Here is a 19684-nt window from a genome sequence, read left to right on the forward strand (position 1 = left end):
GAGAGGGGTGAGGAAAAACAGCCGCATCTGAGATAAAACTCAGGAGAGTGGTGTTGCCTGGGGCTTGGTCATGGACAGTGTAAAAACGGGGAGTGGAAGGAAGCTGGAGACAAAGGACAGGTGTGCAATTGCTGATCAGGGAGAACAGAACTTCTTTACTAGAGACTAGGTAGGTGGGTGATGCCATCTTCACTTCTTCCACGCATGCACATACACACCTAAAAGGGCCACAACAATCCACTGCAGTAAGCTAAGCAGTGCCATCTAATGGGGAACGGAGTCCCACCCAATTGGGCCACCGTCCCACTTCAGGAACACCACAAGTCTCTCCTGCTTAGTTTATGGACGATAAGGTACTTCATAGTTTGACTTCTAGGAGAAAAAGACGTAATTTCCATTTTATTTCAGTTTGTTCTCTGGTCCATCTATTCAGTTTTCTTTTTTTTTTTTTCTTTTTCGTTTCTTTTCTTTTTCTTGAATACAGAAAGAAAAAAATTATTTTTATTTTGAATTTTTATTAAAAATATTTCTCTTTAATTTCTTCAACTATATTCTTTACTTTTTGGTAAATTTTTCAAATTCTATTTTACTTCCATCATTTCATTTTATTCTATTTCATTGTAGTCATTTTTTCAAATTTTCAAACTTTTTATTTGTTTTCTCCCCCCCTTTTCTCTCTAATCTATCAAGCTCCTTTTAACAACCAGATCAAAACACACCTAGTATCTAGCATCATTTATTTGATTCGTTTTTTTGTGCTGGTTTTAATTTTATCATTTTATTTTTTACCTTATTATTTTCTTCCTTCAAAATGATGAACAAAGGAATGCACCCCAAAAGAAAGAGCAGGAAAAAAATGCCATGTTTATTTTCAGACCACAATGCTATGAAACTGGAAATCAACCACAAGAAAAAATTGGAAAGGTAACAAATACTTGGAGACTAAAGAACATCCTACTAAAGAATGAACGGGCTAACCAAGAAGTCAAAGAGGGAATGAAAAAGTACATGGAAGCCAATGAAAATGATAAAACACCACAGCCCAAAACCTCTGGGATGCACCAAAGGCAGTCATAAGAGGGAAGTATATAGCAATCCAGGCCTTTCTAAAGAAGGAAGAAAGGTCAGATACATAACCCAACTTTACGCCTTAAGGAGCTGGAAAAAGAAGAGCAAATAAAACCCCAAACCAGCAGAAGACAGGAAATAACAAAGATTAGAGCAGAAATCAATTCTATCAAAAAAAAAAAAAAGTAGAACAGATCAATGAAACCAGAAGCTGGTTCTTTGAAAGAGTTAACAAAATTGGTAAACCACTAGCCAGAAAGATCAAAAAGAAAAAGGAAAGGACCCAAATAAATAAAATCAAGAATGAAAGAGGAGAGATCACAACCAACACAGCAGAAATAAAAACAATAATAAGAGAATATTATGAGTAATTATAGGCCAATAAAATGGGCAATCTGGAAGAAATGGACAAGTTCCTAGAAACATATACACTACCACAACTGAAACAGAAAGAAACATAAAATTTGAAGAGACCCATATCCAGTAAAGAAATCGAATTAGTACTCAAAAATCTCCCAAAAATCACGAGTCCAGGGCCACATGGCTTTCTAGGGGAATTCTACCAAAGATTTATGGAAGAGTTAACACCTTTTCTCTTGAAGCTGTTCCAAAAAATAGAAATGGAAGGAAAACGTCCAAACTCTTTCTATGAAGCCAGCATTACCTTGATTCCAAAACCAGACAAAGACCCCACTGAAAAAGAGAACTATAGACCAATTTCCTGATGACCATTGACATAAAAATCCTCAACAAGATATTAGCCAACCGGATCCAACAATACATTAAACAAATTATTCACCACGACCAAGTGGGATTTATACCTGAGATGAAAGCCTGGTTTAATATCCACAAAACAATCAATGTGATACATCACATCAATAAAAGAAAAGACAAGGCCACATGATCCTCTAAATAGATGTAGAGAAAGCATTAGACAAAATAGAACATCATTTATTGATTAAAAAAAAACTCAAGAAAGCAAGTATAGAAGTATCATACCTCAAGATCATAACAGTAATATCTGAAAGACCCAACGCTAATATCATCCTCAATGGGGAAATGCTAAGATTAGGGACAAGACAGGGATGTCCACTTTAGCCACTGTTATTCAACATAGTATTGGAAGGTTTAGCCTCTGTGATCAGACAACACTAATAAATAAAAGGCATACAAATTGTCCAGGAGGAGGTCAAACTTTCACTTTTCACAGATGACACGACACTCTATATGGAAAACCCAAAAGATGCCACCAAAAATCTGCTAGAACTGATTCATGAATTCAGCAACGTTGCAGGATATAAAATCAACACACAGAAATCGGTTGCATTCCTATACACCAACAATGAAGCAACAGAAAAAGAAATCAAGGAATCGATCCCATTTATAGTTGCACAAAAAAAACCATAAAATACCTAGGAATAAATCTAAGCAAAGAGGTGAAAAATCTATACACTGAAAACTATAGAAAGCTTATGAAAGAAATTGAAGAAGACACACACACACACACACACACACACACACAGGAAAAAGACTCCATGCTCCTGGATAGGAAGAACAAATATTGTTAAAATATCAATTTTTCCCAAAGCAATCTACATATTCAATCCCTATCAAAGTAACACCAGCATTCTTCACAGAGCTAGAACAAATAATTCTAAAATTTGTATGGAACCAGAAAAGATATCAAATAGCCAAAGCGATCTTGAAAAAGAAAACCAAAGCAGGAGGCATCACAATCCCAGACTTCAAGCTACACTACAAAGCTGTAATCATCAAGACAGTATCGTACTGGCACAAGAACAGGCACTCAGATCAATGGAACAGAATAGAGAACCCAGAAATGGGCCCACAAATGTATGGCCAACCAATCTTTGACAAAGCAGGAAAGAATATCCAATGGAATAAAGACAGTTTCTTCAGCAAGTGGTTCTGGGAAATCTGGACAGCGACACGCAGAAGAATGAACTTGGACCGCTTTCTTACACCATACACAAAGATAAACTCAAAATGTGTGAAAGACTTCAATGTAAGACATGAAGCCATCAAAATCCTCGAGGAGAAAGTAGGCAAAAAACCCTTTGACCTTGGCTGCAGCAACTTCTTACTCAACAGGTCTCCGGAGGCCAGGGAAACAAAAGCAAAAATGAATTATTGGGACTTCATCAAAATAAAAAGCTTCTGCACAGCGAAGGAAACAATCAGCAAAACTAAAAGGCAACTGACAGAATGGGAGAAGATATTTGCAAATGACATATCAGATAAAGGGTTAGTATCCAAAATCTATAAAGAACTTATCAAACTTAACACCCACAAAACAAATAATCCAGTGAAGACATGGGGAAAAGACATGAATAGACAATTTTCCAAAGAAGACATCCAGATGGCCAACCGACCCATGAAAAAATGCTCAACATCACTCATCATCAGGGAAATACAAATCAAAACCACAATGAGATACGACCTCACACCTGTCAGAATGGCTAACATTAACCACTCAGGCAACAACAGATGTTGGCGAGGATGTGGAGAAAGAGGATCTCTTTTGCATTGTTGTTGGGAATGCAAGCTGGTGCAGTCACTCTGGAAAACAGTATGGAGGTTCCTCAAAAAACTAAAAATAGAACTTCCCTACGACCCAGAAATTGCACTACTAGACATTTATCCACGGGATACAGGTGTGCTGTTTAGAAGGGACACAGGCACCCCCACGTTTATAGCAGCACTATGGACAATAGCTAAAGTATGAAAAGAGCCCAAATGCCCATGGATGGATGAATGGATAAGGAAGATGTGATATATATATATATATATATATATATATATATATATATATATATATATACACACACACACACACACACACACACACACACACAAAATGGAGTATTACTTGGCAATCAAAAAGAATGAAATCTTGCCATTTGCAACTACATGGATGGAAATGGAGGGTATTATGCTAAGTGAAATTTGTCAGTCAGAGAAAGAGAGATATCATATGACTTCACTCATATGAGGACTTTAAGAGACAAAACAGATGAACATAAGGGAAGGGGAACAAAAATAATATAAAAACAGGGAGGGGGCAAAACAGAAGAGACTCATAAATATGAAGAACAAACTGAGGGTTACTGGAGGTGTTGTGGGAGGGGTGATGAGCTAAATGGGTAAGTGGCACTAAAGAATCTACTCCTGAAATTATTGTTGCACTATATGCTAATTTGGATCTAAATTTTAAAAAGTAAAAAATTAAATTAAAAAATAAAATAAAATAAAATAAAATAAAATAAAAGCAAGTATTGTCCAAGATATGGAAGAAAAGGAACCCTCACATACTGTTGGTGGGAATGTCAGTTGGTGGAGCCAACACAGTAAATAGTATAGAGGTTTCTCTAACAGTTAAAAATAAAAGTAACTATGATCTAGTAATTCTGCTACTGGTTATTTTTAAAATAATCTCTACACACACGTGGGGCTCAAAGTTACCACCCTGAGAGGAAGAATTGCATGCTCTACTGATTGAGCCAGACAAGTACCCCACAGCTAGTAGATATTTAAACAAGGAAATAAGTATTTTTTCTAGTTTCTTTTAATAATAGTATTTTAAATCCAGTAAGCAACTACAGACACAATTCAAGTAGACAAGTCAAAAGGAAAAGGAAAGGAAAAGAAAAAGAAAGAGAAAAGGAAAAGAAAAAGAAAAAGAAAAAGAGAAAGAGAAAGAAAAAGAAAAAGAAGTATGAGCAGAGTGCATTCTTTACTCCACAATAAATACAGAGCTCTATTAACTTTCCCCCACCAATATGCCATGGGAGGCCTAGGTTTCCGTGTATTCAAGAGTACTCTCCACTGTTGTTCAGGGGGACCAGACTGCATTCAGGTGTGATGATGTCAAGCCAAATGTGTACACACACTGCTGAGTTCAAGGTCTACAGTTTTGGCCCTAACTTAAGTGAAGTTAAGCGACCCAGCTGCACTGGATCCCATAGCTGAAGTAGAGAGCAAACCCAATCAGCATCCAGACGCCAAATGACACCCAGGTGGCAGCTGTCGTCTGCATCATAAGGCAAACATTCACAAAGAAGCTCAGTAGTGGGAGGAGAGGCAGAGCAGGGACCTTAAAGTGAAGGGAATTGGAGATCTGAGGCTGTCTCCAGATGACCCCAGTGATCCCAGTGATGAGCACCAGGAGCACTACAACCACTGAAATCCACACTGGGTCTCCAGAAAGCAGAACTGGCCCCTGAGTCAGCACCAGGCAAAGAAGAGTGAGCAGCAGAACAAGCAGTGAGGAGCAAACACGGACAACCCAGCCAGAGAGTGGAGTGGGGGTGGGGCTGCCTGGAAAAAGTAGTCGTTGTAGAGTCAGCTTCTCTGCTGCAGATACATCCTCCTCTTGCACCTTTGCTTCATTTTCCTCAGGCTGGTACCTGAGGATGAGAACACAAAGAGCAACCAGGGAGCAAGAAATCAGTGACCCAACTGCACTTAGGTCCAAGAGATCAGTGACTCCAAAGAAGAATATAATGGCTGCACTAGGTCCAACAATCACAATGTCCATGATAACAGTGTAATGGAAGTAAGAGATATGGATAAGGAAACGGAACAGGAGGCCATCCTTTGCCATCATGTATAATACCCGATGTATCGGCCTCACAAAGCGTGAAAGACTGGCAGAAAGAATGCACAGGAATGCAAAAGCTACCACGCAGTAGGCAGGGACCCAGCCAATATGGAGAAATACCTCAGGCAAGGTGCTCCCAGGTTGGAGCTGGTAGTAAGGTACCATAAACGTAAGTGCTGAAGAGACACCAAAATACAACAAAAAGCAGATGAACAGTGAAACCATAATGCCCATGGGGATGGAATGCTGGGGATTCTGGGCGCTTTCAACTTTGGTAACAATATAGTCAAAACCTATAAATGCATAGTAACAGGTAGCTGTTCCACGGAGAATCCCCTTGAAGCCAAAAGGCACAAATCCTCCATCACCCAGAGGGCCCAGTGTAGAGGTGTCATTGAGTCCAGCCTTTACATAGTCCGCTTCTGTGAGCTTCCAGTTGTTCAGGTCCCCCTTAATGAAGCCAGACGTTATGACAAAGCTGAGAGCCAAAAGTTTCACCAATATGACCACTTTGGCAGGTGTGGAAGTCGAAAATGACCTGAAATACCAAATATTCCTGAATTCCATGAACAACAACACAAAACCCAGGGCAGAGAATTCTAGATATTCTGTAAGGACAGGGGGAACGTGTGCTGAGATGCTCTCTTGCACAGTCTGAGAGAGGCGGTTCCCACGCAGGTTCTCAAAAGTTAAGATCCATGTGCTGAACACAATGGCTCTCTCAGCAACAAAGGAGAGGATGAGGTTCCAGCCACTGATGAAGGCCCAGATTTCACCTATAGTGACAAAGCTGTAGAGATATGCAGAGCCAGATTGGGAAATACGGGCACTAATCTCTGCATAGCACAGCCCAGTCAACACAGAAGATAGGCCAGCCACCAAAATGCATATCACAAAAGATGGTCCTGCTTGATTGCTGACCACCTCACCAACCAGGACATACACACCTACACCCACTGTGCTGCCCACACCCAGGGCCACTAAATCCAGAGTCTTCAGTGTTCTCTGTGGGTCATCCTCAGCCACTGGTTCCTTCAGCCTCCGTTTGCATACCAGTTTTTGACCAAATCTACGAAGTGTCTGAGGCAGCATTCTAGCTGGAACTGAAGAGGATTCCAGGATCAGAGAGCTACAGCAAGTCCAGGGAGCAGAGTGGGATCTGGTTCGGTAAGGCTGAATTAAGCCAAGTTGAGTTGGGGCTGCCAAGGTCCATTACTCAGGCTTCAAAGCTCCTGCTTTGTATTTCATCTGGTATGTGATAGCCCTTCATAAATCCTAAATAAACAATAAATATTTACTGAACAATGGTGTTCAACCAAATAATGAAAGTTCATAACCAAACCTCAGAAGTCCCATGTCACCTGTTGTAACACAAGTATCACAGAAACGGAAACATAAGATCATAAAAAATAAACCCTGTTCCCTCCTGTCCCCTCAGAAAAGTGTCAAGTATCTCCCAACATTCTCCTTTTACACACCACCTGATAAAATCCTCTTTGGGTTCATCTAACTCATGTAGCTTCATGTACTAATTGAGCTGAAGGGCACAATAGGGCATGACTTTCTTATGCAATAATTCACACATGGGATGTTTGTGTGTTGCTTGAGTGTAAGTTATGATACATTAATTCATGAACTAGAGGACCTTGTTGCAGTTACAGAACCATTTCTTAAATATCATCTGAGTTTAAAATACAAATATTGGTCCCACTGTCTTAAAATTCTTTGCCCCCAAATCAGTTCCTAAGCTCAGGTGGCTGCCTTTGTCCTCATTCTGCATCATCCATTTAGCTGTAGTAAAGGCAAAGAAGGTCCAACCCTTCCCTTTACCCATCTAGGCCCACAGGGGGCAATGTGAGAAGAGAGGAAGAGGGAGAAAGAGGCAGGGCTTTCATAACTACCTGCAAGAACTAGAGAAACCAGGCTGTCTGGTGAGGAAACACTGGAGAAATAGGTGCATACACCAACCAAGTGTCCATTACTAATGGAGAAGAGCCAGAAAGGCCATTTTGTGAATTCTGGCATTCAGTAAACCTCACCCAAAGCGATCAGGCAAAATTTACTACAGTTTCTAATGTCCACAGTTATGAGAGTATGATAGGTAGGAAGGAAAGAAGTAAGTCACCTAGCTCAGTAGATCACAACCAAAACAATTCCTTCTGTCTCCTTGCTCTCTGGGTTCCAGGGAAAGAAGGTGAGCTCACTTCTGCAGACAGTCTCCTCACTGGCCACACTGTGCTCTATAAACACCCTGGGCCATCTGTGATGTCAAGGGCCAGCCACCTGAAGACCCTGCCCTGCTCTGTGAGCTTATATTAAAACACTAACTTGTAACTCCCGATTAATTTTCCACTATAGTTATTTTTCACTTGCTCAAACCATGGTCTTTATAGGCCAAATACATTTTTTTTAATCAAGGAGCCCTACATGTGGTTCCTCCTTCCTCTTCTTCCACTGCTGCTATTCAAATGGCTCCCTCCATCAAACAGAGCAAGACTGTGGTGAACAATTCACAGCAATGCCCCAGAAATGAGTAGTGGAGAAAAGAGAAAACAAAGTCAGGCAGCCCCCACTCTCCTACTATTCAGGCTTTGGTTTTGAGAGAATTTTAGGAAATGTTATCAGAGGTTTTTAAAGGCAGAAAGACCAAATAAAAATTGATCAGTCTTCTCTACAGATTAGCAAAAGGAATCCTAATGTTATGGGTCAAATCTTCTGTGTACAAATCCATCTAGACTCCTTATTTGCCACCCACCAGTTCCAAGGTTATGATTTACTAACAAGCACACAACATAGACAAAGTCAATACTTAACTCCTGGAATCTTGCTACACTATAAAGGTCATTGACGTGTCCCCCAACCACCCCCAGGCTTCAAACCCATCAGTGGTTCCCACTGCACTTCCTTCATATTTCTTCCTTCATAGTCCGTCCTTCCTTCCTTCCTTCCTTCCTTCCTTCCTTCCTTCCTTCCTTCTTTCCTTCTTTCCTTCCTTCATCATCTGGCCTGTGCTGATTCCTCCAGCCTCATACCCTATCCAGTTCCTGCTCCAGCTATGAAATTCCACACTCATCCTGTTACCTGTCTCTAATGCTTTCTTGTCCCTTCACTTAGCTAACCCCCACTTTTCTTTCAGTTCCCAGCTCAGAAGTTGCTTCCCCAGAAAGCCTCCCCTGACCTTTATGCTGACATTCCTGTGTGCTCTCATAGCACCTGGGCTTCCCCATGTGCCATTTATCCTAGTGTATCAGAATTACAGCTCAGCTGTCTGTGTCCTAATCAAAGTGTTAGTTACATGCTCCATAAATACTTGAACAAATATACAAACTGAGAATAGAAATTGAAATGAGAACATAATCCAGAATTCCTATTTAAGTGACTTTGAAGATGCATACTTTGTAGCCAAATGATGCTTATAATACGGATTTAGGTAAAGATATAAATTGTAATACCTTCCTGGTAGAAGACAAGCAAAATGAAAAGTGTGAAGGAAAAACAAACATGAACCCTTTACCTCGCGTCATGCATGGCAGGTATAAGCCACACAGGATGACAAAGAATTGTCAAATTTTTTGAAGGCATCATGCTCAGGCCCTGTAATCTAGGTGGGATTCCTAAGGCAGACGTTCTCACTTCAGGGGACAGAGGGAGGGATAATGAAGACACTGGGGAACACTTTCATACTTCATATCTTGTCCCTCTGGAGATTCTTGTCCACTAGCTCTTTCCTTCCCATGGCTGCTCTAAACCACTCAAATGACAAGAAATTGTCCTCAATTTCAAAGAGAAGAGATTATAAAAGCTTCCTTTATGGGAATGCAGCACAGTTTAGCAGATAGGAGTAAGGCTTTGCTGATACATGGTTCATATTCAATTTGGAATTCAACCTTATAGCAGGTACTCCACACAAATTAGTTACCCTCTTGGTGCTTTAGCTTCAGTAACAGTCAAATGAGGGTAAAAGTACCTCATAGGGTAATTGTGAGACATAAGAGAAATGATGTCTATAAAGTACTTAGCTCTGTGCCTACCAAAAAATATGTAATTAATATAATCTACCTAATGTTTAATATTAAAATCTGATCCAAATTTCCAAACTTTAAAAATCAATTCATCTTTATAAAATGTCTAGCCCCAAAATCATACACTAAAATTTGAACCTATTAGCTCACCCTCATGAGACAATGAAAACAGCTTTATTCCATATGTTTTGTCTTGAAATGCTAAGTACCCTAATTAGACAGCTCCCTACATGGTGTTAAACACTTGGAGTTCCTAGGCTTACTGGGTTAGTCCAGGCATCAAGAAAATGCAACCCTGGAGGGATCCTGGGAAGATGGCGGCATAGGAGGACGCTGGGCTCACCGCGTCCTGTTCATCACTTAGATTCCACCTACACCTGCCTACATAACCCAGAAAACCCCAGAAGACTAGCAGAATGGAGTCTACAGAGCCAAACGCAGACGAGAGACCCACAGAAGAGGGTAGGAAGGGCGGAGAGGCGGTGCGCACTACACAGACTGGCAGGAGGGAGCCGGGTTGGAGGAGCGGCCGGCTGGCCAAGCAGAGCCCCCGAGTCTGGCTTGCAAAAGTGGAGGAGCCGGATGGAGTGTGTTCTGACAGCAAGCGGGACTTGACATCTGGAAGGTTATAACCTAACAGCTCTTCTCGGAGAACGGGAGGGCTGGAGGACAACGGGAGGGAAAGATGTTGAGCCCCGGACAACAGAGCTCAGCTTGGCGGGGAACAAAGGCACTCGCCAGTGCCATCTCCCTCGCCCATCCCCCAGCCAAAATCCCAAAGGGAACCAGTTCCTGCCAGGGAACTTGCCTGCACCTCACAAACACTCAACGCTGTGCTTCTGTGGATCCATCCCTCCAGCGGGTCTGACTCCCTCCCAGTGCCACAGGGACCCCCCCCCTGAAGCCGATCAACAGGCAAAATGAGCTGAGCCTGCCCCTCCCGCTCCTGTGCACCTTGCAATTCCACCCCAGCTAACACGCCAGATCCCCAGCACCACAAGTCTGGCAGTGTGCAAGTAGCCCAGATGGGCCACGCCACCCCACAGTGAATCCCTCCCCTAGGAGAGGGGAAGAGAAGGCACACACCAGTCTGACTGTGGCCCCAGCGGTGGGCTGGGGCAGACATCAGGTCTGACTGCGACCCTGCCCACCAACACAAGTTATTCAAGACAGACAGGGGAAGTGCCCCGCAGTTCCGCACCACTCCAGAGACTATCCAAAATGACGAAACGGAAGAATTCCCCTCAAAAAAATGTACAGGAAATAACAACAGCTAACGAACTGATCAAAAACGATTTAAACAATATAACAGGAAGTGAATTTAGAATAATAGTCATAAAATTAATCGCTGGGCTTGAAAACAGTATAAAGGACAGCAGAGAATCTATTGCCACAGAGATCAAGGGACTAAGGAACAGCCAGGAGGAGCTAAAAAATGCTATCAATGAGCTGCAAAATAAATTGGAGACAGCCACAGCTCGGATTGAAGAGGCAGAGGAGAGAATAGGTGAACTAGAAGATAAAATTATGGAAAAAGAAGCTGAGAAAGAGAGAGATTAAAAAATCCAGGAGTATGAGGGGGAAATTAGAGAACTAAGTGATGCACTAAAGAGAAATAATCTACGCATAATTGGTATTCCAGAGGAGGAAGAGAGAGGGAAAGGTGCTGAAGGTGTACTTGAAGAAATCATAGCTGAGAACTTCCCTGTTCTGGGGAAGGAAAAAGGCATTGAAATCCAAGAGGCACAGAGAACTCCCTTCCGACATAACTTGAATCAATCTTCTAAACGACATATCATAGTGAAACTGGAAAAATACAAGGATAAAGAAAAAATTCTGAAAGCAGCTAGAGATAAACGTGCTCTAACATATAAAGGGAGGCGTATAAGACTTGTGACCGATCTCTCTACTGAAACTTGGCAGGCCAGAAAGGAATGGTAGGAGATCCTCAATGTGATAAACAGAAAAAATATGCAGCCGAGAATCCTTTATCCAGCAAGTCTGTCATTTAGAATAGAAGGAGAGATAAAGGTCTTCCAAAGAAACAAAAACTGAAGGAATTCATCACCACTAAACCAGCCATACAAGAAATCCTAAGGGGGATCCTGTGAGAAGAGTACCAGAGACATCATTGCAAGCATGAAACCTACGGACATCACAATGACTCTAAACCCATATCTTTCTATGATAACACTGAATGTAAATGGACTAAATGCACCAACCAAAAGACATAGGGTATCAGAATGGAGAAAAAAACAAGACCCATCTATTTGCTGTCTACAAGAGACTCATTTTAGAACTGAGGACACCTTCAGATTGAGACTGAGGGGATGGAGAACTATTTATCATGCCACTGGAAGTCAAAAGAAAGCTGGAGTAGCCATACTTATATCAGACAAACTAGACTTTAAATTAAAGGCTACAACAAGAGAGGAAGAAGGGCATTATATAATAATCACAGGGTCTATCCAACAGGAAGAGCTAACAATTATAAATGTCTATGCACCGAATACAGGAGCCCCCATATATAAAAAACAATTACTCACAAACATAACCGACCTTATTGACAAGAATGTGGTAATTGCAGGGGACTTTAATATTCCACTTACAGAAATGGATAGATCATCTAGACACACTGTCAATAAAGAAACAAGGGCCCTGAATGATACATTGGATCAGATGGACTTGACAGATATATTTAGAACTCTGCATCCCAAAGCAACAGAATACACTTTCTTCTCCAGTGCACATGGAACATTCTCCAAAATAGATCACATACTGGGTCACAAAACAGCCCTTCATAAGTATACAAGAATTGAGATCATACCATGCATACTTTCAGACCACAATGCTATGAAGCTTGAAATCAACCACAGGAAAAAGTCTGGAAAACCTCCAGAAACATGGAGGTTAAAGAACACCCTTCTAAAGAATGAATGGGTCAACCAGGCAATTAGAGAAGAAATTAAAAAACATATGGAAACAAATGAAAATGAAAATACAACAATCCAAACGCTTTGGGATGCAGCGAAGGCAGTCCTGAGAGGAAAATACATTGCAATCCAGGCCTATCTCAAGAAACAAGAAAAATCCCAAATACAAAATCTAACGGCACACCTAAAGGAAATAGAAGCAGAACAGCAAACACAGCCTAACGGCAGAAGAAAAGAAATAATAAAGATCAGAGCAGAAATAAACAATATAGAATCTAAAAAAACTGTAGAGCAGATCAACAAAACAAGAGTTGGTTTTTTGAAAAAATAAACAAAATTGATAAACCTCTAACCAGCGTTCTCAAAAAGAAAATGGAGATGACCTAAATAGATAAAATCATGAATGAAAATGGAATTATTACAACCAATCCCTCAGAGATACAAGCAATTATCAGGGAATACTATGAAAAATTATATGCCAACAAACTGGACAACCTGGAAGAAATGGACAAATTTCTAAGCAACCACACACTTCCAAAACTCAATCAGGAGGAAATAGAAAGCTTGAACAGATACATAACCAGCGAAGAAATTGAATCGGTTATCAAAAATCTCCCAACAAATAAGAGTCCAGGACCAGATGGCTTCCCAGGGGAATTCTCCCAGACGTTGAAAGCAGAGATAATACCTGTCCTTCTCAAGCTGTTCCAAGAAATAGAAAGGAAAGGAAAACTTCCAGACTCATTCTATGAAGCCAGTATTACTTTGATTCCTAAACCAGACAGAGACCCAGTAAAAAAAGAGAACTACAGGCCAGTATCCCTGATGAATATGGATGCAAAAATTCTCAATAAGATACTAGCAAATCGAATTCAACAGCATATAAAAAGAATTATTCACCATGATCAAGTGGGATTCATTCCTGGGATGCAGGGCTGGTTCAACATTCGCCAATCAATCAATGTGATACATCACATTAATAAAAGAAAAGAACCATATGATCCTGTCAGTCGATGCAGAAAAGGCCTTTGACAAAATTCAGCAACTTTTCTTAATAAAACCCCTCGAGAAAGTCAAGATAGAAGGAACATACTTAAACATCATAAAAGCCATTTATGAAAAGCCCACAGCTAACATCATCCTCAATGGGGAAAAACTGAGAACTTCTTCCCTGAGATCAGGAACACGACAGGGATGCCCACTCTCACCACTGTTGTTTAACATAGTGTTGGAAGTGCTAGCATCAGCAATCAGACAACAAAAGGAAATCAAAGGCATCAAAATTGGTAACGATGAAGTTAAGCTTTCACTTTTTGCAGATGACATGATATTATACATGGAAAATCTGATAGACTCCACCAAAAGTCTGCTAGAACTGATACATGAATTTAGCAAAGTTTTAGGATACAAAATCAATGTACAGAAATCAGTTTCATTCTTATACACTAATAATGAAGCAACAGAAAGACAAATAAAGAAACTGATCCCATTCACAATTGCACCAAGAAGCATAAAATACCTAGGAATAAATCTAACCAAAGATGCAAAAGATCTGTATGCTGAAAACTATAGAAAGCTTATGAAGGAAATTGAAGAAGATATAAAGAAATGGAAAAACATTCCGTGCTCATGGATTGGAAGAATAAATATTGTCAAAATGTCAATACTACCCAAAGCTATCTACACCTTCAATGCAATCCCAATCAAAATTGGACCAGCAGTCTTGTTGAAACTAGAACAAGCAATCCTAAAATTCATATGGAACCACAAAAGGCCCCAAATAGCCTAAGTAATTTTGAAGAAGAAGACCAAAGCAGGAGGTATCACAATCCCAGACTTTCTCTCTACTACAAAGCTGTAATCATCAAGATAGCATGGTATTGGCATAAAAACAGACACATAGACCAATGGAATAGAATAGAAACCCCAGAACTAGACCCGCAAATGTGTGGCCAACTAATCTTTGACAAAGCAGGAAAGAACATCCAATGGAAAAAAGACAGTCTCTTTAACAAATGGTGCTGGGAGAACTGGACAGCAACATGCAGAAGATTGAAACTAGACCACTTTATTACACCATTCACAAAAACAAACTCAGAATGGATAAAGGACCTGAACGTGAGACAGGAAACCATCAAAACCCTAGAGGAGAAAGCAGGAAAAGACCTCTGTGACCTCAGCCGTAGCAATTTCTTACTTGACACATCCCCAAAGGCAAGGGAATTAAAAGCAAAAATGAACTACTGGGACCTTATGAAGATAAAAAGCTTCTGCACAGCAAAGGAAACAACCAACAAAACTAAAAGGCAACCAACGGAATGGGAAAAGATATTTGCAAATGACATATTGGACAAAGGGCTAGTATCCAAAATCTATAAAGAGCTCACGAAACTCCGCACCTGAAAAACAAATAATCCAGTGAAGAAATGGGCAGAAAACATGAATAGACATTTCTCTAAAGAAGACATCTGGATGGCCAACAGGCACATGAAAAGATGCTCAACGTCACTCCTCATCAGTTAAATACAAATCAAAACCACACTCAGATATCACCTCACGCCAGTCAGAGTGGCCAAAATGAACAAATCAGGAGACTATAGATGCTGGAGAGGATGTGGAGAAATGGGAACCCTCTTGCACTGTTGGTGGGAATGCAAATTGGTGCAGCCACTCTGGAAAACCGTGTGGAGGTTCCTCAAAATATTAAAAATAGGCCTACCCAATGACCCAGCAGTAGCACTGCTAGGAATTTACCCAAGGGATACAGGAGTGCTGATGCATAGGGGCACTTGTACCCCAATGTTTATAGCAGCACTCTCAACAATAGCCAAATTTTGGAAAGAGCCTAAATGTCCATCAACTGATGAATGGATAAAGAAATTGTGGTTTATATACACAATGGAGTACTATGTGGCAATGAGAAAGAAAGAAATATGGCCTTTTGTAGCAACATAGATGGAACTGGAGAGTGTTATGGTTAAGTGAAATAAATCATACGGAGAAAGAGATACCATATGTTTTCACTCTTATGTGGATCCTGAGAAATTTAACAGAAACCCATGGGCGAGGGGAAGGGAAAAAAAAAAGGAGGTTAGAGTAGGAGAGAGCCAAAGCATAAGAGACTCTTAAAAACTGAGAACAAACTGAGGGTTGATGGGGGGTGGGAGAGAGGGGAGGGTGGGTGATGGGTATTGAGGAGGGCACCTTTTGGGATGAGAACTGGGTGTTGTATGGAAACCAATTTGACAATAAACTTCATATATTGAAAAAAAATAAAAATAAATTAAAAAAATGCAAGCCTCAAACATCATCATCATCAACATCATCATCATCATCAACATCATCATCATCATCAATATTCTTCCCTATGGATATCCATCTTATTCCTAGAAGGGGTAGTGCTGGGTAGTATAGTGCTAAAAGCAATGAACATTAGGTCAGAAATTTTCTAGTTGAGCCTTGGCTCTTCCACTTCACCGTATAAACCAGGGTAATTTGCTTCATCTCTCTAAGCCTCAGGTTTCCCCAACCACAAGGAACCTTATTTCACTTCCCTTACAGGATGAACATAAGAATTTGATGAGAAGATACAAAATACTACCCACTGCTGTTGGGAGTCTAACTGGTGTCACCATCCTGAAGCACAATATTCGTGGAATTAAGAATGCACACCCTCCCACCTGGCAATCCTCTCTGAGATATACACCTCAGGGAAACTCTCTCCTGAGTCTATAAGGAGGCTCATATGAGCGAGTTTATCACAGAACTGTTTCTGAATTTGGAGCTATGCCAGCCTCTGTTACTAGAGGAATGTAAAGGTAAAATGTGCCATATGTACACAATGAAATATTACACAGCAGTCAGAAATAAAAAAGTAGATTAAAGATAACAACATGAGTAGATTTCAGAAGCAACGTTAAGTAACAAAACTATAAGCAGGATGAAGTACACAGTACAATTACATTTATACACATTTACAAAACAGCCAAAAAGTGCTCTGTGTTTTTCAAGGATATATACATACTTGTTAAAAATGTCACATCATTCTCTGCTAAAACCTCTCACTTTTTATTCAGAGTAGAAGCCAAAGTCTGCATTTACAATGACCTACAAAGACCTACAGTATGTGTCACTGACCCACCTGCTACTCAGCCTCTGTTTCTCTCTCCCCCCCCCACTCATATTTCTCTAGCCCCCTAACCATTCTGACCTCCTAACATACCAGGCAAGACCCTACCTCAGGGCCTTTGTACTTGCTGTCCCTATGACCATACCACTTCTAGCCCAGATAGCCCCATTGTTGCTCACTTCACTACATTTGGTAAAAGAACATGTATAGCACAGCTTTCCTTAATCGCCATATATAAAACTACAACCTGCTCCTAACCACCCATGCCATCCCTTATCCCCATGCCCTCATTGTCTTCATAGCTCTTGTCACTATTCAAGGTAATATATGTTGTACTTAACTGTTTATTATTTCTTCACACCTAAAGGTATAAGTTCCATGAAAGCAAGACATTTTTATTGTTTGGCTATTGGCTGTATTCCCCACACTACAACTGTGTATTTGTAGAGTGAATAGACGGATCTAAATACAGATATAGAGCATGTAGTGGAAGAGCATCTGTTAAATACACTAAAGAAAGTGCTTCCAGTGAGGAGGAGGAATAAGAATAGAGATCAGGATGAAAGGGTAAATAAAATGCATTGCCAAGAGGCCTGACAGGAAGCAATCATGCTCAGTCCATGACTGAGGGAAGGGTTGACTCCACTCTGTGCATTTCAGATTCAACAAGGAATTGCATGAGATAATGTGGGAGTTAAGTTGAAGGGTAACTGTACCTTGTAATTGTCAGGACATGGGAACACAGAGAAGAGGGTGGAGAACAAGGGAAGATGGGGCACCCCTCCTACCAGTTCCCTCTGACCCATTTCCCTTTTCTCAATTCCTCTTTCTCCTTCAGCTCCTTCAACTGTCTCTGGAGTTTCCTTACTGGGCACTAAGGACACTTGAACCATGCTTCTCTCTCTGGGGAACCATCTGCAGCCACCAACCTCCCAACAAAGATACAACAGTGGTTCTTGTCATTTGCTGAATCACAGACCCTTCTGAGGTCAGTCACCTCAAAAAAATGTCCTACACTCTTCTGAAGTCCATTCATAGACGCTGAGGAGGAATCCCAGAGGAGGACCATCTGAAAGGCAGGGTCGGAGATGGGTAAGGCTTTTGATCATTTCTATTTCCCTCAACTGTGTTGTGCAGGGTGGTCCTTGTGCTCTTCCCACGTTTACTAAAGACAAGGGACAGTGGGCTACAGACAAATTATGAACATACCAGAGACGCAAACCAAAGAACAAAACATCTGGGAATTAAATTAATCACATTTCATTACTCCAACATAAGCAGGCAGAAGAAAAATAAACAGGCAAGCTTATAGAAAAAGAAAGCAAACCAAAGATTGGGTATCCTGAGAGAGCTTACAACAAATCCAGTTTATAACAATACACAAAAATATCATCCTCAAACGTTATTTTCAGAAATGCCCTTTCTCTGTTCAGGAATCTAAATTATTCCAATACTTTATATTCAGTCTAGACTCTTTGACCCAGCTGTCAGAGCCCTGCACTAATTCTCCCCCACCCTCAGGCCCATCATCTCCTTACTAACTCACCTCCTCACATACTCTGACTTACCCCTCTAGGGATGAGCCTTTGGCCTGAACAAGTACCTGTCCTGCCAGGGATGCCCTCCTCACTCCATTCTGTCCACTCTTAATGCTTCTGTCCAGTCTTAATGCTAGGTCTTCTCAACCCTAATCTACAACCTTTCCACCAACATCTCAGAAGCCTTTCCTAAGCCGTCCTGACTGGTCCCCATCTCCAAAGTTCCTCCCCTTCCTGCCAGCACTTACAGCCCATTCTGATGCTCAGCTGAAACTAATTTTCCCATTCTGTCTGCTGGTGTCCTGTGTGTGTCACTTAAATTCATTTAAATTCTGGAGGGTAAGGCCAGGATCCATATACCTCCTTTTTCTGAATCCCACACTCCCACCTCCAAACCTCACTACCCATGACAAGAATCTGCTCATAACTGTACCAAGCAACCATAAGAGGCATGTAAGATGGAGAAAATGAATACATACATGTATTTATTGACTAATATATCTTGAGATTTCCAGAGGAAAGTTTTGTTGTTTTGGGTTGTTTGTTTTTTTGTTTGGAAAGAGAGAAAGGGCCAAACACAGGTATAAACAGAAGACTAGAACATGCATCCATTACCTATTTCAAACACCTTTCCTGAGGTCATTTCCTAATGAGAACCCTGGGTCTGTGATTCTCAGTTTAATTAAGAAACAGTCTCTCCCAAAGGAGGTCCTTGGTGCAAAGGAAGTGCTGAAGGAAAGGCAAAAAGGTGCCAGGGAGTGAGAAGCCAGCTTGCATGAATTCCATAATACCCTCATCTCCCCTCTTCCATCCCTCATCCTCAGTGTATTTCAGTCTCTGAGCTCCTTTCTAACTCCAAAACCAAAGTTCCATTCCGAGTCCTCAAGAAGATCTGTTAAATCTAACAATCTACACACAAAATTGCAGGCTGTTTCCTTTCACAACCAGCCCAACCACTCCCCTTTGTCCTGGAGGTCATTGTGTTTATTCTTCTGTGTCTAGAAGGGTACTCCCCTCACTCTGGGCCTTTCCTTTTACTTATTTATTTAAAAATTCTTAGTGTTTATTTTTAGTTTTGAGATAGAGAGAGAAAAAAACAAGTGGGTGAGTGGCAGAGAGGCAGGGAGACACAGAATCTGAAGCAGGCTTCAGGCTCTGAGCTGTCAGCACAGAGCCTGATGTGGGGCTTGAACCACAAGCCATGAGATCGTGACCTGAGCTGAAGTCAGACGCTTAACCAACTGAGCTACCCAATTTACTCTGGACCTTTCATTTTTAAAACATTTTTCCAAGGCAATAAGTCCCACTGGTTCCCATGGTTGGTTGCTAACATTCCTGTAAATCATGAATTTGCCCCTGTGCCTCCTCCTGAA

At 41.0% G+C, this 19684-nt stretch overlaps 3 protein-coding genes and 1 pseudogene across 7 annotated transcripts in view; all 4 read right to left on the reverse strand.

Annotated features, from left to right (window-relative positions):
• Window positions 1-17853, reverse strand: part of LOC122224312 (cationic amino acid transporter 3-like) — a 138601-nt gene extending 120748 nt beyond the window's left edge. For 4 of the 5 annotated variants that reach the window (XM_042945954.1, XM_042945955.1, XM_042945952.1 and 1 more), the window contains exon 1: window positions 17771-17853. The gene's annotated coding sequence lies outside the window, so the exon portion shown is untranslated. Of the gene's footprint in view, window positions 1-6636; window positions 6714-17770 lie in introns of those variants that run through there. The other variant, XM_042945962.1, reaches the window with a different exon arrangement.
• The window catches only part of LOC122224314 (cationic amino acid transporter 3-like), a 435603-nt gene that overhangs the window by 332687 nt on the left and 83232 nt on the right, over window positions 1-19684 (reverse strand). The window lies entirely within an intron of this gene.
• LOC122224327 overlaps window positions 1-19684 on the reverse strand; it is a 103541-nt pseudogene that overhangs the window by 32670 nt on the left and 51187 nt on the right.
• On the reverse strand, window positions 4899-17856 carry LOC122224322 (cationic amino acid transporter 3-like). Its single transcript, XM_042945987.1, has 2 exons — window positions 17771-17856; window positions 4899-6964 (listed from the first exon to the last, which is right to left on the reverse strand). Exon 2 carries the CDS (start codon window positions 6779-6781, stop codon window positions 5024-5026), a length of 1758 nt encoding a protein of 585 aa, XP_042801921.1. The 5' UTR covers window positions 6782-6964; window positions 17771-17856; the 3' UTR covers window positions 4899-5023.

The sequence above is a fragment of the Panthera leo genome, chromosome B4 (genome assembly GCF_018350215.1).
Source record: "Panthera leo isolate Ple1 chromosome B4, P.leo_Ple1_pat1.1, whole genome shotgun sequence".
NCBI lineage: Eukaryota > Metazoa > Chordata > Mammalia > Carnivora > Felidae > Panthera > Panthera leo.